A 24,474-nucleotide genomic window follows, 5' to 3' on the forward strand; every position below is an offset into this window, starting at 1 on the left:
CACCAGTGAGCTACCAGTTTAATCTTAATGTTGTATTTTATGAGCTTATTTCATTTGTTTCTTCATGTAAAATCTTGATCTGAAAAGTAACAAATAAATATATATGTCAGATAAATGTAGGTGTAAAAAGATATTTCTGTCTGAAATGTCTTAGGATTGAAGTATATATTCACATAAAATGAAAAGTAAAATACAAATACCTCAAAATGAGGAACAGTACTTGAGTAAATGTATTATTTATGTGGATGGATGCAGACGCTGAATAAGTTATGTCAGGATAGGGAAATAACCAGGAGTTATACTTTTATTTATTGCATGATCACAGTTTTGTTTTGTTAGTGCTGTCATAGTGTCTTTTTACAATTATACCTTTTTACGTACAGTCTATGAAGTATACCTAAAACTCAATCTTAACTCTTCAAGCAAACAAAATATATTATTAAGAAGGTATTGATAAACTTGAAAAAAGAAGAAGAAATTTTTAAGGTTCTGTAGATCTCACTGCCACCAGATGTGCAGCAATATCTCAGACCAAAACAAATGCTTTGTAGGTCGCATCTCACCCTCCCTTCAAGTTCTCTGTCAGGAAGCCAAGTGGAAGTGGCCACTAAACACTCAACAAGAAGCACAACTGAATTAAGTCACCATGTACACAAAAACCAACAAAAACCAATCCAACCACAACCATTAACCTACACCAGCGTTGCCATGATATGCTACACAGCAATGCTGGCAGTAAGCTAGCTAGCTATAGCAACATTTGCCAAACAAATTCATAATATCAATAACAGCAAGTTAGCTAACGTTAGCATGCGTACTGTTGCCAGTCGCTAGGTAGCCATCAAGTTACTTACACACAGAGGGGGAAAAAAAACAGATCCAGGTCAAGCTGGAGCCTTGTAGCAGCTCATGAGGTTTTCCATCATGGTAGCCAAACCAGTAGTATTATTTTTTTTTTATATATATAAAAACGTGGTTTCTTGAAAGGAGGAAATTGTGAACAGCGGCTTTCACCTGAACGCTGAACTGCATCACGCATGTGGTCGCTCCCTGCGTGTTTGTAAATGTAGGGAAGACCAACAGGTGGGGACTATCGCATACGTGCACTATCATGCACGCGCCGCCTTACCAGACACCGGATTCGTCTTTTACTCAGAACGCCTTTATTCCACTATATCTTTACACAGAAAATAATGCTGCTATATTATTGTTTAAATCTGGTTTATATGACTTTTAAAAATTATTATCAGTCTGGTCCAACAGTACCTGAAGGCAGCATTATTCACTCACACAACAGAAACACCACTACCCAGAATCCTCCTCTGCCGCATGCGCAGTACGCACTACGGCCCAAAGGCGTTGGTGGTTGGTGTCCGTGCGAAGATGCATTGCACCCCGGCAGCATCAGTACCAGCTCTGCCGTGCTACTAAACCAAAAACCGGGGGACGGAGGAGAAATTCCGGCGGTGTTTGCGGCTCGAGCGGCGCCGGTGCATCTGTGCGGCGACATGGGGGACCAGAAGGTGAGCCGGAGCGGGAGAAACAGGTGTCTCTAGTGGGGGGAAGCCGTTTCAGGGCGTAGTGTACAAAGGAAGGAGGGGGAGACGCTGCGAAACTGGGGAGTTTGTGGATGCAGCGCAGCCTCGTACTTGACAGTCGTGTTATTTATTTTAATCAGTGTTTGTCCGGTTGAAGGTGAGCTTTATCTTGGTCAAGCCATGGACCACTTTGTTATCGATGGATCGGCGTAACAGTCGCGGACTGGAGGGGAGGGGGGTGGGGGCTTGGCGCAGCTCCTCTCGCTTCAACAAACATTACACAGTCCTACAGTATGAATATGAATGGGCTTTTCACTGTGAGATAGGCAGCGTGAGAGGAAATACGACGGGGGTAGTAACATATCAGAGGTGTAATTTGTATAATAATCGACCCAGTGTGGGTCCAGTCCTCTTGGAGTCGGCTGTTCAATCGTCCCGGAGCTGCATTATTCAATTAAAAATGCGCATCCTTCCGCCCGTGAAGTGTCCTCCTTCCCTGCGTTCAGAAGCTAGTCCTCTCTGATCCACCCTGAAGAACAAGGGTTTAATCATGTATAAAAGGGAGCTGAAAGCCTAAAGCTGCTCGTGTCCTCAACCAAACACTGATTAGTACCACTTCAGTTGAGCTGGTGTAGTGTTTGGTTGGTAGAGAAACCTGCAGTGATTCAGCCCTCTGTGCCACAAGCTTTGGAGTCACTGATGGAGAATATGAAACTATATGCTCTTCCCTTTTTCAGTCTAAAAGGATCAGACTTTGTCTTTTTCCAGGCATAACTAACAAAATGTTGAATTTTTTTGTCTGTTCTTCAGGAATCTCTGCGTAAGATCACCCACACGCTGGCCGTGAAGAATGAGGAGATTTCAAACTTCATCTGCACTCTCAAACAGAGTCTCGACAACTTGGAGGTACAAATGCACACACTGCTGAACTAAGATCTTCTTCATTTTAATCCAAAGTTTGTCAGTTTCCCTCTGTCCATGTATTCATCCAGTTTTCTTGCTCATTTTTTGTGACACTAGGCAAACTCCAGCCGAGTGCAGGAGGACCTGCAGTCTGAGTTCACCAACCTCCACTCAGTTCTGGACGAGATGAAGGAAAACATGTTGACACGCATCAAGCAGGAGAGAGCCAGCCGCACATATGAGCTGCAGGTAACTACTGCTGTGTCTGCATTTTAATTCACAAAATAATAGCAAATGTATTTTAGTATGAATATTTGTAAGATGTTCTTATTTCAGCTTCTGTAGAACAAAATGAAACACCTTTTCAGTCTGAAGTACTCAAGCTGTGGTTGATTTTTTTTTTGTGGCCATTTGACAAAATGTGAACAGGAAATGTATCACCGGCACATTTTGCAACTTGAACTCTTTATTCTGTATCATATGTATCTTGCCATAATATGAACACCAAATGAATGATGCATTTTAGTGTCTGACTAAAAACTAAGAAGCTGTTTTCAAAGCTCTTATTAAAAACATAAAAGTTTGGAAATTAACTCTTAATATTGTAATTTTTTGTGGCAAATAAGATTTAGTTTTTTTTTTGTTTTTATCTTTTGTTGATTTCAAAGTTCTGTCACTAAAGAGCTGATTTTTACATGTAGTATTTTTTATAACTGTCATTTCAACCCTGCTTTAATGAAATAGGCTGTTATTTTAAATTCTTCTCAATATACTTAAAAATTACTTTACTTGATCTTTAGTACATGCATCCAGCACTCTGTAGTCTCAGGACACAGCCATGACTCTCAAATGATGCAGCTAACTCCATAGCCTCTGCAGAGAACATAATAGTCCCATTATACTGAAAACAAACGTGTGAGAGTTTGCAGATACCGTACTCTGTTTGACTGTGACATGATATTTTGTTCAGAGTCAGCTGAGCGCCTGCTCCAAAGCCCTGGAGAGTTCAGAGGAGCTGATGGAGCTGGCCAACCAGACGCTGTGCTCCTCTGAGACGGATGGCTTCACTCAGGTAACTGACCGACTTTTCTGCTGCTGTAATGCTGCCGCTGCCATGTTCCCCTGCTCGCTGTTTATGACTGCATTTTTAATGATTAATGATGAACTTCAGTGTCCATATTTATGATTTAATCTGTCCTTCTTGTGTTGTCATACTACCAGATATTTTAACACAGCCACCTGCGACTTTTTTGTGTCAAATGACAACATGATGGGCTACAACTCAGTTTTCTCTTCGCTCCGTATCTCTCCTTTCTCCTTTTCCTTTCCCTCTCTGCTTCTCCTCTCCAGGCGGCCAAAGACATTAAGGATAGGTATAGTACTCAGCCATCCATTGCTTCCCTTTTGTCATAGCCTCCTGTAACCAATGAGCTGTGTTATAATGTAGCATGCATGCATTGAAACACGTAGCCACCACACCCACTCCGTAGACAATAAGCACTATGGAAAACGTTCCACTCGAGAGCCTTTTGTCTCTGTGTTTCCCACTGTCTTCTAAAGTCTGTACCATCCTGTGTCAGCTCCTCCCTGGATGAGTGTTGTTCCCTCTCTAGCTCCGCTTTTTAAGTGTGGGTTAGGGTGATGAGTTCAGTGGTAGTAGCAGAAGTCTAGCTAGTGGCGTTTTCTTAGTTTGCAGTACTAGACTCACCTGTTTTTTCCCTCTGATTCAGTTGAATAATCGACCTCGCTTGTTTCCATCCCGTGTGTTTGTGCCTCTCTGTGTGTCTCTTTGTCTGCAGCGTGACAATGGCTCCAGCCTTTCGCCTCTCCCTCAAGGCTAAAGCCAGTGACAACATGAGTCACTTGATGGTGGATTTCAGCCAGGAGAGGGAGATGTTGCAAGGCCTCAAGTTTCTCCCAGGTCTGCTCCACTTTTACTGCAAAGACTCACAGATAGAAATGAGAGATTTTGCAGACAGTGTAATGTAACTGTGGATTTACACCAATACTGCACTTGTACTTTACTTGAGTTTCTCCATTTCATGCTACTTTATACTGCACAACATTTCAGTGGGAATTAATGTGTCTTTTGATCCACTACATTTATTTGACAGCTGTAGTTTGTAGATACTTTACTAATTAAAGAGAACCTTTAAAGAGAAACCTACAAAGAGAAAAAACACCTTTTCTTTGCAGAAACCCCGTCTCAAGTAATCTTAGTCCATATTTGAGACCAAGTTTTCCTATAGTGAAAAAAGCATTAAAAGTAACATTAAGCCTGTTTTTAATGCAAATCAATTTGTTTCAGTTCTTTTCTTTTCCCCTTAAATGAAGTTTCAGCAATGCATCTTAAACTTAATTCAAGATACACATTGTTTTCCCCTTTTTTTAACAAAATAATGTTACGTTGCAGAATCATCTTATAAGACTGGCAGCTCAATCTGTAACAGTATACCAAACAATTCATACGAGGTAGTTTAAATCAGCCCCACCTCGACCACTTGTAACAGTAAAATGCTGTTTGCACATCAGTTCATCAGTAACTAGAATGGCACTCAGTAGAGCACATACCTCCGCCAAGGCCAAACATTTTCTTCCACCAGATCTGGATTTTTATCTGGATCTGCAAAAAATTGTACAAAGTTATACATCTAAACAACATAAATATGTCTATTTTTACATCAAGAGCCAAACATTATTTCCTGAGAAATTCACCAAAGTGATTTAAGAAAAAAAAAAAAAATTCCTGGATCTGCCCCTTTAACCAGAACACCACCATTCCTCCATCAAGTTTGGTGCAAATCAGTTTAGTGCTTTTTGCGTAATCCTGCTGACAGACAAACAAACAAACACAGGTGAAAACATCATCTCTTCATAATAATAATCCAGGTATATGATCTATATACAACACAATGAAATTGGCCATTCTACAGTGCTTTTACTTTTGATGCTTTTGAAGTACATTTAGCTGAAAATGCCTCTTTACTTTAACTTTTGACTATGTTGTGATATTTTACACCAGTGTTCAAAAAGAAAAGTCAACAAATGCTGGTTAATACAGTCTTTAGGAGATAAATCTGTTTTAATAAATCAGTTGTGACCACACACAGGCATTAACATTTGAATGCTTTGGTTATACTGCCGTGCTGCACTTTATTTCAGACAATACGCTTGCTCTGTGCTGCCTGTTGGTCTGGTTTTGAGGTGCTACACTTCTCAGTATTTATTAATCAAATGACACATATTCAGAAAGGGGGTCACTCACAGCGATAAACCACAGAGAGTTATAACACAGTTTTGCAGATGTCTGCGGCTTGTTAACCTCTTTAGGGAGCTGGTGTGGTTTTACAGCCCCTGTATTTACTGAAGGGCTCTGTCTCATTGTGAGAGCAGCTGTTTCCAGCAAAAACCACCTCTCTAGCACCAAACAAAGTTAGCAGCAGGTTAGCTGGAAAGAAAAAGTTGAAGCCTCAATCCAAAAAATAATTATGGACCAAAGGAAAGGTAAAATAAGAGTGAACACGACTCTTCTAAATGTTGCCTTGTGTCTTCTCGATGTGTAAATGGACAATTGTGTGCTAACATGTTCGCCATAGCATCTTACAAGATGAAACTATACAAGGCTCGGTCAGGTGTTTTTGAGTTATTCTGCCCCCAAGTGGTAAAACATTTTAAAAAATACAGCAGTTCCCTTGTTCCATGTGGCAGCTCACTTCATTTTTTGTGATCAGTTATTTGTTGAAATTTTCATATAAACAACCAGACACGATAAACACAACAGTAACAATATATGGAGCCTGTAAAAGGGAAGGATTTCAAAATCTGCTCTTTAATTAATATTTCACACATCAGTTTCTGCAGTGAAGCAGTGAAAGTGTTGAGCAGCGTTGCAGTCGCAGAAACTGATTTTGGATGTCCCTCATAACAGAAATTCTGTTTCTTCTCTTGCACGTTCAGTTCCCGCCACTCCAGAGATCCAGGTGTCAGAGTGCCAAGTGTGTGACAACACAGTGACTATAGTGTGGACCCTACCGGAGCCTGACAATAAGATAGACCACTACATACTGGAACATCGACGGACAAATCACGAGGGTCCGCCACGCATCAGAGAGGACTACCCCTGGATGGTGGTGGAGGGGATACGAGAGCTGGATCACACACTCATGGGTAGGAGCAGGACTTTGAGGAGATTTGTGGCATTTGTTGTCTGAACTTTGATGAAGCTGACTCATAATGGACGCTTATGGTTTTTTACTCTCAGGTCTGCGCTTTGACACCCGCTACATGACTTTCAGAGTGAGAGCGTGTAACAAGGCTGTGGCAGGAGAGTTCTCCGAGCCGGTCACACTAGAAACCCACGGTGAGAATACAAGACGTAAAGCAGACTCATTCACAGTGGGACGTGGCTATTTAGGGTGTTTTACTAGTTTTAATGAGATAAGAATGTATGAAGACTCTGGGGGGGGGGGTGTCTTTGTCGAGAGGAATGTGAATATTGGATTGTGTGAGATATAATATACCATTTTTCAGTGTGTTAATAAAAAGTCTGCCACTTTTTCTTTTTTCAGCCTTCACCTTCAAACTGGATTCTACTTCAGCTCACCAGAACCTGAAGGTGGAGGACTTGAGTGTGGAGTGGGACAGCAGCGGAGGAAAGATACAGGACATCCGCAAGGAGAAGAACCGCACCAACTCCCCGATGCACTCTCCAGCCAGGTTTGTATAAATGTGAACTGCAAAAAAAAGCATGTGACTATAAACAGGGGTCTAAAAAAAAAAAAAAACACATAAGGCCTGTGGTCATGTCACTTACTGTCATTATGAATACATCTCAGAAATATAATTCGTTGACAGTCTCTACCATCTCTCTGTCTATGATCAGGTCAGCCCTGATGTCTCCTAAGAGAGCACCGACAGCCCGTCCAGGCAGAGACAGGTTTACAGCAGAGTCTTACACAGTGCTGGGTAAGAATACACTCGAGGTACAAGTAAAACTCAGACTGGAGTTACAGCTGTACATTTATTTGAAGCAGAGCTATTCTGAAAGTATAAATTATTTCACTGCTCGAGGTTTGATTTCACTGGGTGGAGCAAAATAACTAGAGTGTAAATTGTTGAGTAACACTAAACATTCAGATCTGAGTTAAAAGGGGAAAAGGTTAAGTGATACCTTTTTTAAAATGTTATGTAACCACAACTCTCAGCCTACTCAATATTAATACTGCAACTATAAAAATGAATCATCTTGGCTTATGTCTTACTACAGCTGACACCATGATTGACGCTGGCCAGCAGTACTGGGAAGTGCGGTTTGACAAAGAAAGCAAGGCGTTTGCTGTCGGAGTAGCCCTGCGGAGCCTCGGCCGATTTGACCAGCTGGGGAAAAGCAGCGCCTCCTGGTGCATCCACCTGAACAACTGGCTGCAGCAGAGCCTCACAGCCAAGCACAACAACAAGGCTCGAACACTGGACTGTCCGATCCCAAGCAGTATAGGAGTCTACGTCAACTATGAAGAAGGTAAGATATTCACATTAACATTACTTCTGAGCTCTTGAAATGGACAATTTCCACTGTTTTTATAATAAACTAAATGATTAATTGATTATTTAAGAAAATAATTGGCAGATAAATCAACAATAAAAAACACATCAGTTGCAGCCCTACTTTAATATAGTAAATATGTGTGATTTGCCTTCTTTATTTTCTCCAGGTGTACTGTCTTTCTACAACGCCAAAACCAAGCAGCTGATGCACACCTTCAAAACCAAGTTCCAGCAGCCACTTATACCAGCTTTCATGGTGAGAAATGTCTCTTTAAAAATGTCTGTCATCTAAAGGAGTGTACTGTGACCTTTCTGTTTATGAACTGGCTGTCAATGTGCTGCCCCCTGCAGGTGTGGAATGGCAGTTTCTCAGTAGTGACAGGCCTGCAGGTTCCCAGTGTAGTGCAAAGCGGCCAGAGGAAGAACAGCGGCACCAGCAGCTCCAACGCCAGCCTCACCTAGATCCATCCACCTAATAGAGCTGGACGCTTGCCAGCTCTGCCTGATCGCAGTCACCCGCTGCAGAATCTCCTCTGCCCTGACTGCGGTCAAAGCCATCATGGAAGAGTTACATCACTAGAGTATGATGGTTCAGCTTGTTCCTCACGTCTGTGTTGCATGACAACAAAAAATGGTTTTGGGAACATGTGAGTCATCAGCGCCCTCAGTGACAGAATTCTTCAGATGTATGACTCTGGCTGTTGTGATTGCTTGGGACACGTTAGGTGTAGTCTTGCTAGTTTTCCTCTCTCTACACATTCATTTAGCACTGTCCCACTGCTGCTAGAGCAAAGATTTAGCGCTGGCCGCTGCCCTTCCTTCCTTCCTTCCTTTCCATCACCAAAACTGTCAGCCGTACTGTCATGCAGATCAGCTGCAGGTGCAGGGTCAAGCCCTGTACTGTCCGCACTCTCCCTGTGCCTTCCTTGTCATTTCCAACCTGATTGGCTAAATCGGGTGATCAGTACCAACATGCGAATATTTCACAGCAAGAAATGGTCTCACTATTTCAATTTAAAACAATGTATTGTGTCAGTGTCAGTATAACCTGGTTGTATCGTAGCTTAGTGGTAATTATCACCTACTGAATCTGCCTCTATTCATCAACCAACCTATCTAACCAAAATAACAACTTGCTCCTAGTGCTACAGTGCTACTCAATAGAATGTAGTTTATTACTGAATCAGGATTTATTAAACTCTACTTTGCCAGTGGCTCATGGCTCATAACAAATGAACAGCACATATTAGGGGTGTTGTATTTGAATTCTTGGGCATGCAGACTTAACAGTGTTTTCACTTTGTAGTCAGGACCTACAATCTGCGTGCAAGAAACTGGGTCCTTTAGCCTCCTGCTGAGGTTCTGTTAGTTTTACATTAGAGTCAGTGTTGGGCTTCATCTGACAGCCAGACTCTGCACAGAGAGAGGAAGTTTTCCTCAATTTAACGTCTTGTAGTGGAGTCATAGAGCCTTCAGACATGGCTTCAGGATTTTGGAAATGACTGTACTGTATACATTTTATTCACCTGACTGCACCCTAATGCTTGTATGTATAGTATGTATGTGTCCTATACCTAATAACGCCACTTAATTTGCTGCAGAGAGATCCTGTTATGAGTAGTGGGCTGTCTGTAGTCCAAATATAACAAATAGCTAGCCAGTAGCTCCAGCTAACAAACTGTGGTGTGAGAGTTAGGCAGGTTTTGGATCCACCTGGGTGAGAAACAAAAGTGAACTCTGGAAACTGTTTACTGGTGTTATGAAGTCCTTATTTGTGCACCACTCGACCTCTGAGTAGCATCCTTGTCATACATTACACATGGTAACAGTCTTGCTTTGCCATGTTGCTTCCTCTGAATGCATCTCCTGAATAACTGTAGCCTGCAATGCTTTAAAGAAGCTTCCAGCTGAGAATTATGTTAACTTTATTTCACATGCTGACAAAATGTCACAATTTATTGTAAATAGTTTAATTTTTCCACTATAATGTATCAGTCATTGAGGTAATAAAGGAGTGAGAGCACTTTGTTCATGGATGTCATTTACAACAAGTGTAAAAAAAAAAAAAAAAAGTGCAACAAAAAATACATGCACAGAACATCATAAAATAGATAGACTGGTTATTTCTAAGTTCTGCATTGAACATACTTAAAGTCACTTGTTCATGGGTCTGATTTGAAGAATCAAAGTAATCAAAGATACTAAAGTGAATTTCACTTCGCTGAAAAACTAATACATATATATATATATATATATATATATATATACAGTGACGGCTGGTTGTAATATTGGATGGATGGGGTAACGATGCATTATACTCATCAATAGTTCACGCTTGAATCTAACCCTAACAGCATCACTTCCGAGATACCTAGTTACAGCAGCAACAGTGTTTTACAATAATAATTAAAAAAAACAGCTATATAAAGTATATACAAATAGTGCGCGCGATATTTCATCAGCCAGTTTTTGTTCATAAACAGTTAACATACAATCAAGTAACTCGTTTTAGCTAGTCTTAGACGTGCACTTAGCAATTTGTGTGTTTGACAGATGATCAGCTAACTGGCTTTCTAAAAAAAAAAGTCAACTGGTCAAAGAGGTCCAGAAAAAAGTGAAGTCTGAGAGTCGTCAGACCCCAGCAGAGCTAGCTCGCGTGCCCCACAAAATGTATTAGCCCACAATCCAAAGCTAGCGAATGCCTGTTTTTCTTAACCAGATGGCCCTCATCGAGTTGTTGTTAACTTTTCCCAACACTGAAAGCTTTATGCAATTTAACAATGTGACTTGTGCTACACTCATGTTTCCTAATTTTGTCAGATAAATGTTTCAAGTCCACAATTCCTTGTTGGGTCCAAGCCGTGTGTCCTCCAAAGAGCAAGCATGGGAAACAGAAAGGTGAATTCTTAGCTACACTTGCCGTTAGCCAGTCCTTTACGTTGGTACCAAGTAATTTAAAACTTACGATTTTGTCGTTTGTCTTTTTGTGTTATTTGAAGATCGTTTGGACGATGTGCCCCCAGTCTCTTCAATTCCAATGTTTCCTCCGAAGACATTGAAGAAAATGGATGAGAAAGTAAACAATCCACTTCGTTCATGCTAACAACCGCCATTGCCACGGTCACGCGCCTCTCCCTCGCCACTCTACAGCAGGTGCTACAGAAGCCCCTCGCTGTGCCGTCATTGGTCAAAAGCCTGTGGCCTGTGGTCTCAATGAATTTAAGCCAAATCATCAGTAAATCAAACGGGCCGTGCCACGACAGTTGACACTACGAAGATAAATTGTAGTTGATGTTAATGTGTTTGGGCTGTAAAAATAAGCCCGTTCAAATATATCCCGTGTTTTTCTTGTGACTTTGATGCTTTTCCTGCTCTAGTGTCCACCAAAATAAGAAAACAATCTGTTCTTATGTTTTCTTTGTTGTTGTTGTTTTTTTTGTTTTTTTTTTTTACAATTTCTCATCTTTTTTTTCTCCCAAAAGATAAGGGAGGGCCCTGTTAGCCCATTTATACCAGCAGTCCCTGTAGTGTGTATATATATACACACGCACACGCACACGCACACACACACACACACACACACACACCTGTAAAGGCAGAGCATACTCACTAGATGCATTTAAAAAATATATAAAATTATACAATTGAAAATGACAAATTGGACAAAAACAACACTGATATAGAAAATTGATTAAGAAAATGCACACCACTGTCAACGGTAAATGTGCAAAATGTACAAGAGACACAGTGAAGATAAAGTGACACGTACATCCCTCTTTACAGTCGATTAATGCGCTAATGAGTGTAAGACAAGATTCAATCAATAAAGCGTTAATCTTCAGAGTGGCTTTACTGCTGACCAGCAGCCAGTGAAGAGGAGGAGCAGAGCATCGACTCAGAGGAGGAAGAGGTTGTTCATGTAGAAACAGCTTATCTCTGTTCCCGTGCGTTGGTTCGTTTTGCAGGGACAGACTGGGAGGTTGGCTCTGCACTGGTGCGAGTCAGCTGCTGAGGCACTGTTTCACAGATGGTGACAGCTTTAAGAGACTCCCACTAGGAGAGGTCACTGTTCACACTTTGCCTTTTGTTCCAACTTTAGTTTGAGCTCTGTTATTGCTGTGAGAGGGAATAGAGCATATCAGACTGTCGATGAGCTTCAGTATTATGGCAAGAAAGTAAAATGACATAACAGGAAAATATGAATTGAGAACACAAATTTATCTGCACAACTTACTGTCTAAAGAAGGTAAAGGTCTACATGTGGACTTACTCTGTGCTAGAGGGTCTGAGTGGGTTCTCAGTCTCAGCTCAGACTTTGTGGAGGAGGCAGAGGACAAGGGTGATGTACTGAGGGTCAATTTGCGAGGAGCAGGAGTTGGAGGCAGGGTTGCTTTCTTTGGAGTTTTCTTATCTAGCTCTAAATGACATAAAAAAGAACATTAAAAATGAAGCCGTGCAGCAGGTAAAGGGAGTATTCTGAGATGGAAAGCTCAGACAGACGGACTCACGTGACGTGGCTGAGGAATCCTCCGACTCTATGTCTTTCTCCACTGTTTGAACACAGACATTAGTTAGTAGCAGCCATGGAAAAAATGAAGTCCTACCTGTTTCAGTTTTGCAAGACAGAAGATCAAATGTCAGGAATGTCAGATTGGCTGATTGATAGGACTGGTAGAATTACTCACTCATTTCATATAGACACGAATCCTCTTCTATAACTGGTGCTGGTACTGGTTCAGGAGTCGGTATTCTTGGAGCAACTGCATAACAAATTAAAGGGTTGAAAATACAATAACAGAGGTAAACAACAACTGCTTGTCACAGTGCCCAGCACAGCAGGCTGCCCAGAAACCAACGCAAGCAGTAATGCTCAGCTGGTCTGTCAGATCGGTTGATCCACCACTTTGGTTTAACTAGTCAGGACCAGTAAACCCAAGCAACGTGTGAAGAGAGGTCTTAAGCAGACAATGCATTGTTTTAAGGGGCCACAAGCCCAGACATTCAGTCTTTGTTTGCTTGAGTCCAAACCAGAAATAAAAACCCAAAGAATTTCTACCTGTCTGTGTCTGACATAGAAGCAAGCAAACCATGAGTGATTGTGTGGGTGTGGGTAAGAGGACAAACAATGCAACTCCGTCTCTACACGATAACTAAACTCACCAACCACTTAAGATACAGTATTGCTTTTCTCTTAAGCACGTGAACTCAGTTTATAACATAAAATAGAAGATTATACAACATCTTATCACTTGTCTTAAGATTCATTGTTATAGGTTTATATTATGACACTGTGACCTGAGAAAGGGTCTGGCAAAACAGTGCAAATAATTTTAGTGGTTGAATGTTTGTGTGTTCTTGTATTAATTGACAGAGTACCTGGTTTGGGAGGCACACTTGGTGGGACAAGGTTTGACGGAGCATGCTGAACACTTCTCTCTCCATTTTCATTATCAGACCAAATGAAAGCTGTAAAGGAAAAAAAAAGAAAAAAAGTCACAACTTACATAGGTCTTGTGGAGAACAAGGGATGAAAATGCTTCAGTTTTTGTACATACAGATGTTTTTTTCATACGGCTCCTCGATGATGAGAGGAATCAGAACCCCGTCAGTTTTCTCGACTAAATAGTTGATCACATCATGCAGTGTGGTGCAGGGGACCTGCAGAGGGAGGGAGCAGCCTGTTTTTAATTACAGGTGAACGATCCAATAAATAAAACAGGTTGTTGATATTAATAGCACTACATAGTTCAAATGACACGATAACCACAATATAAGTATTTACATTCTTTTAACCTTCATCACAGTTTGAACTTGAGTTTAATTACTGATGTGAGTCATTAGTGCCAACACGGAAATCAGGTGTAAAAACAACTTACCAGTGTGCGTGCACACACGCACACACACACTGAACACATGCATCATTTCATGCCAGCAGTGAGTCATGACAGTCATTATTAAAGCCACTTCATGTGACGTATCATCTTTATTGCACCCTTGTGTTTACTGGTAATCACCCTCCTCTTTTCCAGGAGGTCACATAATAAATTTAATCTAAGTCTCACTTCAGCCTCCAATAAAACCTCACAAAAGTTTGGATTCTCAGCAGAATTTATCAAGTAGTAAAAAAGGCAATGTCAGTTTACTTTATTGTTAGTTTTAAGGACAACAGTTTAATATGACAGATACAGTATATCTAACAGACTAACACTGCAGAGACCAGAAGTCTTTTATCTGTGGCTCACACTGTATAAAGTACCTTAAGCTTAACCAGATGTTTTAATACTTACAGGATTGTCCACATCAATGGCGAAGCCCCCTTCATGTTTACGATTCACACGGTAGTGTTTGAATATAGAGCTGATAGAGAAGAAGAGGCAACCAGAAGACACAAATGAACACAACAACACTTTATAGTGTGTGTGTGTGTGTGTGTGTGTGTGTGTGTATGTGTGTGTGTCAGTGTGTGTGTTTGTGTGTCAGTGTGTGTGTCAGTGTGTGTGTGTGTGTACCCCTCATGGTCTTGTCTGGTGGTGACAGCAAAGGTCCCGTCATTTCGAGGCCTCAGGAGCAGGTTTCCTCTCTTGGCCTCTTTCTCAAGCAGCAGCTCTGCCTCCAGACGGGACACGACGTGGTAACAACTGCAGATGATACAGAAGGAAAAACGTCATTCATCTAACACTGAGTTCATTAAAAAGTGTCACATCAGACCACACATGTATGTACATGAACTAGGAAAGTGTGAAGTTTTGTCTGAGATTCAAGGTAGCAAAGACCGTGCTGTGCTCTCAGCCTGTAGATTTGTTTTTTTAATTCTGAAAGCTGCTGATACCGTCAATCAGCCAATAAGACATGAAATTAAAAACAGAATACATAAAGAGCATTTCATAAAATGTATTTTTGGCTGAAAACCTAAAAATCCCCACACGTGCAGATACAGTAGCTCTGCCTGGTCAGTAATGCTATGAAAACTTTATAAACTGTTGTAACAAGTGAACTGTAAAGGTGCAGAGACCCAGATGCATGTGTCCACTCTGTCTAGAAAAGTTTGGGAATTTGGTAAAACCACTGAAAAAAAATCACAAATTTTCATAAGAAATCAGTCATTCCTTTCTTTTCTTTTTTTACCAGTATTCTTACATTATGTCTTTTTTGTCCTGATGCTGTTCATATTGTCGTCTTTTACCTATTTTAGAGTTACAGAATTTAGGAAAAGCACATGGGAAAGAATCATTAAACACTGAAATTCTGCCAGACCACTCAAGACCCTTTTCATTTCAAAATGCTCTTTCTTAAATTTTAATTTTGGTCACATTTTTTGTATCTTGGCGTCGGCCCTTTACATTGGCCAATATCAATACTTCCGTGTCTCGTCAGTACTCACGCTGGCATGTCTGCTTGGAGGCTGATGTAGGGACTGGAGGTGTCAGCAGGTGGAGGGACATTTTTTAGTCTTTCCTTCTCCTTTTCTACTGCCTCTTTGAGCATGTGGATCTGACCCGGGAGCAGGTTGAGGGAGGAGGGTACCGACAGCTGCAGGGAGACACACAGGTTCTCCTTTAATTTATTTGTGCAAATGGACTGAAATCATCAGCATCTGGCCAGATTTTCATGCATCTAAACATCAGTGTCTCATGACACTCAAACTTTAAACATTTAAAGTTTTATAAGATAATAAAATGTGAGATAAATGTTATACTCCACAGACCTCAGACACAGAGAGGATATAGCCCTTCCACAGCTCACGAGCTTCTGTATTAGGGATCTGGAGAGACATCGGAGGAGAGAAAAACTGTGAAATAGGAGGAATTACTTTGAAAAAAAAGAGAGGACGACTTACATATTTTCTATATATTCCCCTCACAGTGAATTTGACATTTCCATCTTTCATCTTGAGGTTGAGTCTGGCTGCATCTAATTTACGATCCTGGCTGCCGTCGTCTGTTACTGAGATCAATCCGCTGAGTTCCAGTTTCTCTATGTACTGATGAAACACACACACATAGAGTCCCAAGTGTTGGCTTGATCAAGAATTTCTTTTGAGGAATAATCATCCAAATGTGTGTAATTTATTAGACCGAATAACTTACATTAGTGTCTCTCTTCTCATTGAAGAAGAAAAGCGTGTTGCCACACAAGCAGGTCCACAGTTTCCGGGATGTCTGCACAAACACAAAAAATAGAAACAAACTGACTGAAAGACGGCACACCGAGCACAGAAAACAGGAAAAAACACTTGATTTGAGTTGATGAGTCAGGTGCTTGTAACCACAACTGAAATCAATGTGTGCTTGTCCTGGAAGAAGTGTTTCTGTGTCACCGGATTCATTTGTGTGTAGGCTTGTAAAATGGGACTTTTGGATGATTCAAAGTCTAGGATCTCTTTTGTCTGGTTCAGGGCTAAAGGTGTCACCGACGCTGTGTGTTACAAGTAGTAGCTGAACTCAAAACAGCTTAAAAGTATTGGACTGTAAAATTGCTAAGTTTGCAAAGAGGGGAATCCCAAATTAGTGCCAAACAAACCCCTGATGTAACTGAGCACCCCTGCTCATCTTGGATATGCCTGAGGTGTCCCAGGTAAAACATTTCCCCCATGCTCTCACATGGTTTCAGGTGAGTGTGTACAGTCTCTTATCGGTGAGGGCTTGGCAGAACAGCCCACAGGATTTATTATTTGCAAAGCCTGCCACACCAGTTTGCGTCTATACTTTTCTCTCAGCTTCTCACGCTAATCTTTATGGCACAAAGAGCTGAGAGGCAGTCAGACCAGTTAGACAGACGCAAATTTTCTGCTGGAAAACTCAGGTCAAAGTCCACATTACTAACAGGTAACTATGCGACATTGTATGACCAAATGACAGGCGGCTCCGCCCACGGAAAACAACACTTAACCTGTCTTTATCTGGCTGTTCTACCTGGGGCTGTGTTTGAAGTGTGCTGCTAAACCACTGCACTAAACTATTAAGCATGTAATTACATTGCAGTTATATCAAGCACGTGCTAGTGTAGGTGAATGAAAAGTTAAACTTCTCGTAAAAAGTGGTCAACCATGTTACAGCAGAGCTCCTCTTCACAACATCATAGATCAATTCATAGATCAATTTATCGCTCAAATAGGTGCTGAAAGGCTCTGACATTTAAAACATATTAAAGTTGGTGAACTTCAATTCAATGAATCATGTTTCTGTCTATGTCTCTCTGTCTCTCTCTCACACACACACACACACACAGAGAGAGAGAGAGAGAGAGAGAGAGAGAGAGAAACAACAACAACAACAACAATCAGTATTTTATCAATCATTTAAGTCACTTCTCAAGGAACATTTTCTCAATCCAGCCTCTCAATTTAGAGGATTTGCTGCTGTTGTTTTTCTCATGAGATGGTAAATTAAACATCTTTTAGTGTTGCTTGACGAAAGAATCAATCTGACGCTGTCAACTAGGGTTTCTTCATTAATCGTTTAATTAATATCAGTGTGCAATATACCTGTCTGTAAATTATGATTATGAATTAAGTTATTATAATCATAGTATTCTTATATTCTCGAGCCAGATGTAATGCAATTTCATTCTGCTGTGCACTTGTCCTTGTGTAAAGTTTGAATGACAATAAAAATCTATCTATCTATCTATCTATCTATCTATCTATCTATCTATCTATCTATCTATCTATCTATTTAGGAAATTGACAGATAAAATGACTGTGAAAATAATAGAATAATTGTTAGATGCAGACCCAGAGTCAATAAGCCATACAATCTTTGACCGTCTCTAACAAGTTACCTTATCTTTGAACGACCTCTTCTCCAGGTATCCCTCATAGTAACAGCTCGGCAGCTGGCTCCCCTGTCGCGCGGGTCGCTTTGCCATAGCGAGGACAGTAGATGCCCACGATAAAACTGAACTTTAATACAGCTCTCACTGTGAAGTTGGACTAGATTTCACCGATAATACAGTATATCAGCAGGATCTTCTCGCTCGTACTGATGTTCCGTTGAAAGTGAAGCAACGACCTGTCTGTCACCGGGTTGACAGGCAGCAGTGTCCTTAACGCTGATTGGCCAATGTGTGGAGTGGGCGGGTGTTTTATAAAAATATCCACAGGTGAAACTACTTGTGACGAGGACGGAAATCACCTGTATGCGTTGGCATCTCTGACACAAATACCATGGAACTGAAAAGATAAGCTTCTGTGTTATTGACACTGACCGAGCTGGAAAAGTCTTCCTGTTAACAGAACAAAATATTCAAAATGGTGTCGCACATGTTGCCTGCTTTTGACCTGTGAAGACTTAAACATCTGAACAGAGCAATTAAGCTTACTGAATCTTAAAAACAATGTCAATGTATAACTATTGTGTCTTTCAAAAGAAAAGCTTTCGAGCAACCAATAAATAGTGCAGTGTCTCTTATCTAGAGAAAGTATGATACCACGTCATACAAGGTTAGTGGTGGTTAATTTGCTGTGAGTTGTGGTCTAAACTCAAACTGCTGAGGCTGAACAGTTAAGTTTTAATCTAGATAAGCATGACACTGACTGTGAACCTTTGATTCAAAATCTTTGCAAAGGGGGAGAATTTTGATATTAGGTGATAGTGGTTAATATCACCTCCTTTATACAGTGGCAAAGGCTCAGCAGCTGTCCACACAGCTGGAAAGTCACCTACAGTGATGTTATAGCCTATTGAATGTGAATGATGAAGTTCAACAGGAAATTAAAGGATCAGGTGGAACATGAGGATCTAGATGGTACATAAATATAATGCTGATTTTCATAACTTGCAACTTCATTGTTCATACTACTGAATAAGTGAGAGGCCTAAAGGATTTTATGGGATTTAAGGCAAGAGGTAGGTAGGGATAGGGCACCATCTGCTGGCTCTGATTTGTTGTCAGTGTTCAGCCCATCAAATACACTAAAATTAAAGTCTATTTCAACAGTCCTGCAATAAATCCAATCTGTAACCTGTCCAATTACTATCTTTTTTAAATTCTGGCTTTCCCAACACAGACTACTACTGCACAGTGATCCCTGACATTATGTGTGTCTATCTGGATCAGCCATCATCTGGGACATAAACAAACTCTGTAGTAATCTGTTCTCCACAGCTTCCTGGAAAGATTATTTTAAAACAGGAGCACACATCCCAGTATCCAATAGGATGGTTGTTGGGTCAAAAAAAATCTCACAGTAGTTTTAATTTTTCATAAACCATAAAACAATAGAAACAAAGTTTTACAAAACAGTTCTAACTGAAGATCCACCTAGCAGCTGTTTCTTGTGATTTCAACCATAACACAAAGTCTTCATCATTGGATGGAGTTTGCTCAAGTTAAATTTAAAACTTCATTCTAGACCTTGGAAATAGTAGCTGATTATTATTAATGCTAATACTATGGATTACTTATTTATTTGTTACCACTATAAAGACCACGTGAAAGCGAATAAGTGGAGCCTGAGTTTGGATTGTTTTGTCAAGCTACTACTGTTTCCAAGGTCAAGAGTGAACTCTGACAAAATAATAAAATAATAATTTATTGAAATAGAAAAACCTTTAACTGTGTTCAACTGCAGTCTTGGGCAGGATATTATGTGGGATAATGAAAAGCAACTAAAAACGTTTAATTTTCCATTTTAGAGGCCAAATAATCAGCAATTCATCAATAATCAATGTCTCTTATTATACAGTATTATAGATATGACAGCTTTGGAGCCTAGGATGTCAGGTTATTACATTTCTACAGAGAGCAAGTCATAATGGCAGGGATCTGTCACATTATTACGCTTTAACTTGCTGTACCTGAAGATACGTACCGCTATCACGTGACAGTGTAGTGTTACCGTAACTCCGTCTCTCAGCGACTCTGCTCTTCCTGCGCAATATGCGCATTGTCTCCTGTCATCTTGGCATATCTCCCTGGTCAGAGCAGGGGTAGTATTTTCCTTCAGCACCGCAGTCTCGGAGAGGTGATTGTATCTAACAATGGGGAACAGAGACGACGAATACGATTTCTTGTTCAAAGGTAAGCGGAGGAGAAACTGACTTGTGAATAACCTTGTTTGATGATATCCAGCAGGGAAACTGGTTAGGCTCAGGCTAGCATGCTAATGTTAGCTGCGTTAACGTCAGTGGTCAGGTTAATATCAGCTGGTGGCAGCTAACTGTAGCTAGCCCAACTATTTTCTTAGCCTGGGCAACTTTTTAGGCTCATTCTTTCTAAATAACACCATATTTATGTTTACCTTAGGGCCTATTGCCGCTTTTATTTGTGTCAAAGTTTGTTGCAAACCATGTGTTTCGCTACATAGATTTTACAGAGAGGAGGGCGTATGGCGAGGTAGCCCTGCAGGCTAGTAGCTAATCTAACGGGTGGAGCTGTTACTTTTGCAATAAGTAAATTCAACTTTTCTGTCATCGACGAGATGTTACCGTGTCCTTACCTTGCTATAACCATACTTAAAACTTAACCATCCAAATAGCACAAAAATTGGTCCACTTTCTGAAGCCGCTCCCATGAAATCAGTTAAATTTAATGGAAAAAGGAAACAGGAGTTCCCTTTGTGGTAGAGTTGCCACTCAGCGGTCTGTCCCTTGAGGGAGAAAACTCGCTCTATATGTAAGGACTGAAGAGCAGACAGCACAGGCACAGTGGGCTCCAAAGGCGTGCGACCACTTTCTCATTAGGAAAAGTACTATTTTGTTTCTGATGGCCATACCAATCAATTTTAATGTACGTACCGGATCACTGAGTCATTATTCACATGGTCCTTTTACACCTTGGAGTTCAGTTTCCTGATAACATGCTGCTGACTTTGCTGAATAAAAATCAGCTTGTTATTGTGTCACTATGTTGAAGCACTCAGAAATCACATGATGGAGTCTAACTAAGTTTTATTGCTCTGATGTCTTAAATCAGAAAAGATGGAGTTCTACTTAATACTGATATAAAAGCGAGCTTTAGTTACATTAAGCACTGTAATTAAGATTATTTTACTGTACTTCACACCAACTGTTATTTCATTGCAAAGCATCGACTGAAATGTGGATGCAGGGATTTTAATACTTGGGGAATTTATGGAAGAAGAAACAGAGACATAAGCTTTGTCACATCTGTCTAGTAGAGTACAGTAGAAAAAGAGGCTTTGGTCTAGTGTGGCTGCTGGAAATTGATTGGAGGGTAGTGATGACTCGTAACGACGACACAGGAACAAGAGGCCTTGAGAAACTGTTGAGTCAGATTTCCCAGAGAGCAGGCACTACTCCCAACAGGACAAAGTCAGAACAAGTCTGCGCTTTCACTTTGACTGAGGAGGTAATGACTGAATGGTAACCTGACTGCAGTGAATCCTATAATTAGTTGTTTGATACATTTTGTGTAATTGACAACATCAGTGTTTGTAATACTGCAGTTGAAAATCATCCAGTTAAATAAATGTGGTATGTTGATGTCAGTTTCTGTGCACTTTAAAATAAATTTTAAAAAGAGGAAAATAACCAGCTGCAGTAGCAATGGATGAGGCAAATGGAAGTGAACATGGGAGGAGTAAAAAGTTGCCGCACATAATCACAAAATAACTGCTGGAATGATTGAAATGTGAAAGCCACATTTTCCTTGAATCCTTGCCTGGTAAGAGTTTAAATTTCAGTTTTTGTTTTCCCTCTAGTTGTACTAATCGGAGACTCTGGAGTGGGGAAGAGTAACCTGCTGTCCCGTTTCACAAGAAATGAGTTCAACCTGGAGAGCAAGAGCACCATCGGTGTGGAGTTTGCCACCCGCAGCATCCAGGTGGACGGCAAGACGATAAAGGCTCAAATATGGGACACAGCTGGACAGGAACGCTACAGAGCAATCACTTCAGCGTGAGTTTGTGTTTTTTAAGTGTTTATACAAGTGTATATTGTGCAGGGAAAAACAACATTAGAGTTGATGTACTCGTCTTGTTTTATTCGGTAACCAGGTATTACCGAGGTGCAGTAGGAGCCCTCCTGGTTTACGACATCGCCAAGCACCTGACGTATGAGAACGTAGAACGCTGGCTGAAGGAGCTGAGGGACCACGCTGACAACAACATTGTCATCATGCTGGTTGGAAACAAGAGCGACCTCCGCCACCTCAGGGCAGTGCCCACTGATGAGGCTCGAGCCTTTGCAGGTAAATAAAACGAGGGCGGCAGTAATACAAACAAGGGAAGCCACTTTGTACATGTTTAAAATGTACCTTTCTTCTCTTCCCACTTTAGAAAAGAACACTCTCTCATTTATTGAGACATCAGCGTTGGACTCCACAAATGTAGAAGAAGCCTTTAAGAACATTTTAACAGGTAAGAAAAGCAAGACCCAGTGCATGACAGGTAATACAGGAAAAAAAATAGTACAATGATGGATATGACCATGATACATTTAAGTTGTACAGTTAGATTGTTTAGCCATTTCGCTGCACAATTCTATTTCCCCTTCTAATGTGACAGCTGCACATCCAGTTATATACGTTTTAAGGAGTTTAAACAAATGAAATGCATCATAATATTCTTTTTTTTTTCTTCTTGGATTTCCCTCTGCAGAAATCTACCGCATCGTGTCACAGAAGCAGATAGCAGACAGATCTGCACACGATGAGTCTCCAGGCAACAATGTAGTGGACATTAGTGTCCCACCAACCACTGACGGGCAGAAGGGCAACAAACTCCAGTGCTGCCAGAGCCTGTGACACTCAACCCCATGACACTCATCCTCTCCTCCACATCCACCTTGACATCACATCACCTGTGCACTTTCTATTCCCGTAGCTCTGCTCACGGCCAACTCCTCCTTCACTCTATACTTTGTTTCTTTCTACCTTTCATTCTGTTTTATATAATACTTTTGAACTCACTCGTGCTCTTCTCTTCTGCCATGAATGAAAACAAGAAGCCTTTATGTCACTTGGTTAGTCGAGTTGTTCATGGAGTCAATGTGAAGGTTCCTGCAATGCAGGAACGAGGCAGCTGTCGCTGTCATAATGAAGCCTATGAAGTTGTTTGAACTCTACTGAAACGCTGTCATGCACAGGGAGGTTGTGACATACATTTCAACGGTTACCACTAGATGGTGCTGCTTAAATTAACCACAGGCAGTTACTCCAACCCAGTGAAGCAGTATTATGCCTTTTGACAGTGTGGTTCTTACATTCTTCTTACATCAGTTAAGTTATGCCAAAAATATCCTCATTAGGTATTTATTGAAGAATATTTGGCTTAAGTTGTCATTGTTTTACTTTCAGTTTAAGAACTGTAAAAATTTACAATAAAATTCTTGACAAAAGTTGTGTGTTGTATTAATATATTCTCCATTTGAGGTACTTGGATCATAATTGAGTACCTCAATTTCTTGGTATTCATTATCCATACTCCACTACATGTAAGAGGTAAATATTGTACTTTTTACTGTGCTACAGTTATCTTACATCTATAGATACTTTTTAGATTAAGATTTTACATGTAAAACATGATGAATTTATAGAGCATGCTGCAGTGTTAGAGTAACCAGACCATTACCATATAAAGTTGGCTCAACCTTGACAGGAATAAAATGCTGCTTACATGTTCATGCATCAGTAATGATAATCAAATAATTAACATTAGAAATATAATATTTCGAATTAGGCTATTCAGCATACTGAATACTTTTGATTTTTTAAGAACCTTTAGCTCATAACAGTTATATATTTTTACTTAACATAAGATTTTGAATGCAGTGTTCTTCTTTATAGTATTGTCATACTGTGGTATTGCTACTTTAAGTAAAAAAAGCTCAGTACTTTTTTCCATTACTGTGAAGTTGGGGTGAGCATTTTGGTTAAGAAGTGAAGAGGCGAGTTGTCTAGATAACTGCCAAATAAAAAAAAAAAAAGAAATTGTAAATGTCATTAAATTTGGAACATGATTGAGTAATTCCCGAGCCAGCATGATGGCACTAATTTCAAGGTTATGGTGCAGTACACAAAAGGTTTACAAGTGTAGGCAACATAGGTAAGTAGACAGGCTGAACCTGTCCTCATTCAAATCACCAATCCAATCAAGACCCACTGGAAGCATCCCAGCATTTCTAGTGTTTTTTTTTGTTGTTGTTTTTTTGTTTTCTGTGAGTCTGCCTCCTTCCTGGAGGGCAGAGACTGACATTAATAATGTTTTTCTAACTAAGCTGCTTACATTTGCCAAATGCAGTGAATAGGACGAGGAGACTGTGACTCTCCAGAGATACAGTAGCAAAACTTGACACCAGCGGTTATTTTTCCTCAGGATTAAGAGCTACAAAGAGCCGTGGTCAAAAACAGACTTACAGTAATGACGTCTCATCCTCACTGGGCTAAGAGGATGATCTGGAAACAGCTATATTATACGAATCACATCATCTACACTGTAATGGTGAAGCTATCTAAACAAAACAAATCAACTGAATTAATGTTCAGCCATAATTTGTCAACATTTTTTTTATTTTTTTTTATTTGCTTT

At 40.4% G+C, this 24,474-nt stretch overlaps 3 protein-coding genes across 4 annotated transcripts; 2 read left to right on the forward strand and 1 right to left on the reverse strand.

Annotated features, from left to right (window-relative positions):
- The first annotated feature begins 1,361 nt into the window (after positions 1-1,361).
- Positions 1,362-11,545, forward strand: fsd1 (fibronectin type III and SPRY domain containing 1). Of its 2 annotated transcripts, XM_022759348.1 has the most exons (14): positions 1,362-1,523; positions 2,349-2,444; positions 2,559-2,690; positions 3,412-3,513; positions 3,792-3,814; positions 4,241-4,362; positions 6,399-6,608; positions 6,703-6,801; positions 7,010-7,157; positions 7,324-7,406; positions 7,708-7,959; positions 8,153-8,241; positions 10,806-10,883; positions 10,985-11,545. In XM_022759348.1, exons 1-14 carry the CDS (start codon positions 1,509-1,511, stop codon positions 11,042-11,044), a joined length of 1,509 nt encoding a protein of 502 aa, XP_022615069.1. In that variant the 5' UTR covers positions 1,362-1,508; the 3' UTR covers positions 11,045-11,545. The 2 variants fall into 2 exon arrangements, with proteins under 2 accessions (XP_022615069.1, XP_022615070.1); XM_022759349.1 differs by lacking the exons at positions 10,806-10,883; positions 10,985-11,545 and adding an exon at positions 8,337-10,000.
- A 109-nt stretch (positions 11,546-11,654) lies between these two features.
- Positions 11,655-17,953, reverse strand: LOC111232019 (signal-transducing adaptor protein 2-like). Its single transcript, XM_022759350.1, has 13 exons — positions 17,766-17,953; positions 16,073-16,144; positions 15,847-15,966; positions 15,691-15,747; positions 15,367-15,515; positions 14,495-14,623; positions 14,273-14,342; positions 13,541-13,643; positions 13,362-13,451; positions 12,671-12,745; positions 12,494-12,535; positions 12,256-12,402; positions 11,655-12,101 (listed from the first exon to the last, which is right to left on the reverse strand). Exons 1-13 carry the CDS (start codon positions 17,850-17,852, stop codon positions 12,049-12,051), a joined length of 1,194 nt encoding a protein of 397 aa, XP_022615071.1. The 5' UTR covers positions 17,853-17,953; the 3' UTR covers positions 11,655-12,048.
- A 1,912-nt stretch (positions 17,954-19,865) lies between these two features.
- On the forward strand, positions 19,866-24,440 carry LOC111231922 (ras-related protein Rab-11B). Its single transcript, XM_022759199.1, has 5 exons — positions 19,866-20,006; positions 21,649-21,844; positions 21,943-22,136; positions 22,225-22,305; positions 22,546-24,440. Exons 1-5 carry the CDS (start codon positions 19,967-19,969, stop codon positions 22,689-22,691), a joined length of 657 nt encoding a protein of 218 aa, XP_022614920.1. The 5' UTR covers positions 19,866-19,966; the 3' UTR covers positions 22,692-24,440.
- The last annotated feature ends 34 nt before the right edge of the window (positions 24,441-24,474 follow it).

This window comes from Seriola dumerili, unplaced genomic scaffold, assembly GCF_002260705.1.
Source record: "Seriola dumerili isolate Sdu_G_001 unplaced genomic scaffold, Sdu_1.0 BDQW01000321.1, whole genome shotgun sequence".
Classification (NCBI taxonomy): Eukaryota; Metazoa; Chordata; class Actinopteri; order Carangiformes; family Carangidae; genus Seriola; species Seriola dumerili.

Excerpts from the sequence above, each read along its gene's own strand:
- fsd1 (XM_022759348.1), top strand. Across the intron at positions 2,445-2,558 it reads AGAGTCTCGACAACTTGGAG|GCAAACTCCAGCCGAGTGCA; the intron begins GTACAAATGCAC and ends TTGTGACACTAG. Across the intron at positions 4,363-6,398 it reads AGGCCTCAAGTTTCTCCCAG|TTCCCGCCACTCCAGAGATC; the intron begins GTCTGCTCCACT and ends TTGCACGTTCAG.
- LOC111232019 (XM_022759350.1), bottom strand. The coding sequence starts at position 17,852 with ATGGCAAAGCGACCCGCGCGACAGGGGAGCCAGCTGCCGAGCTGTTAC. Across the intron at positions 12,536-12,670 it reads TTCGTGTCTATATGAAATGA|TGGAGAAAGACATAGAGTCG; the intron begins GTGAGTAATTCT and ends GTGTTCAAACAG. Across the intron at positions 12,403-12,493 it reads GGATTCCTCAGCCACGTCAC|AGCTAGATAAGAAAACTCCA; the intron begins GTGAGTCCGTCT and ends TATGTCATTTAG.
- LOC111231922 (XM_022759199.1), top strand. The coding sequence starts at position 19,967 with ATGGGGAACAGAGACGACGAATACGATTTCTTGTTCAAAG. Across the intron at positions 20,007-21,648 it reads ATACGATTTCTTGTTCAAAG|TTGTACTAATCGGAGACTCT; the intron begins GTAAGCGGAGGA and ends TTTTCCCTCTAG. Across the intron at positions 22,306-22,545 it reads CTTTAAGAACATTTTAACAG|AAATCTACCGCATCGTGTCA; the intron begins GTAAGAAAAGCA and ends TTCCCTCTGCAG.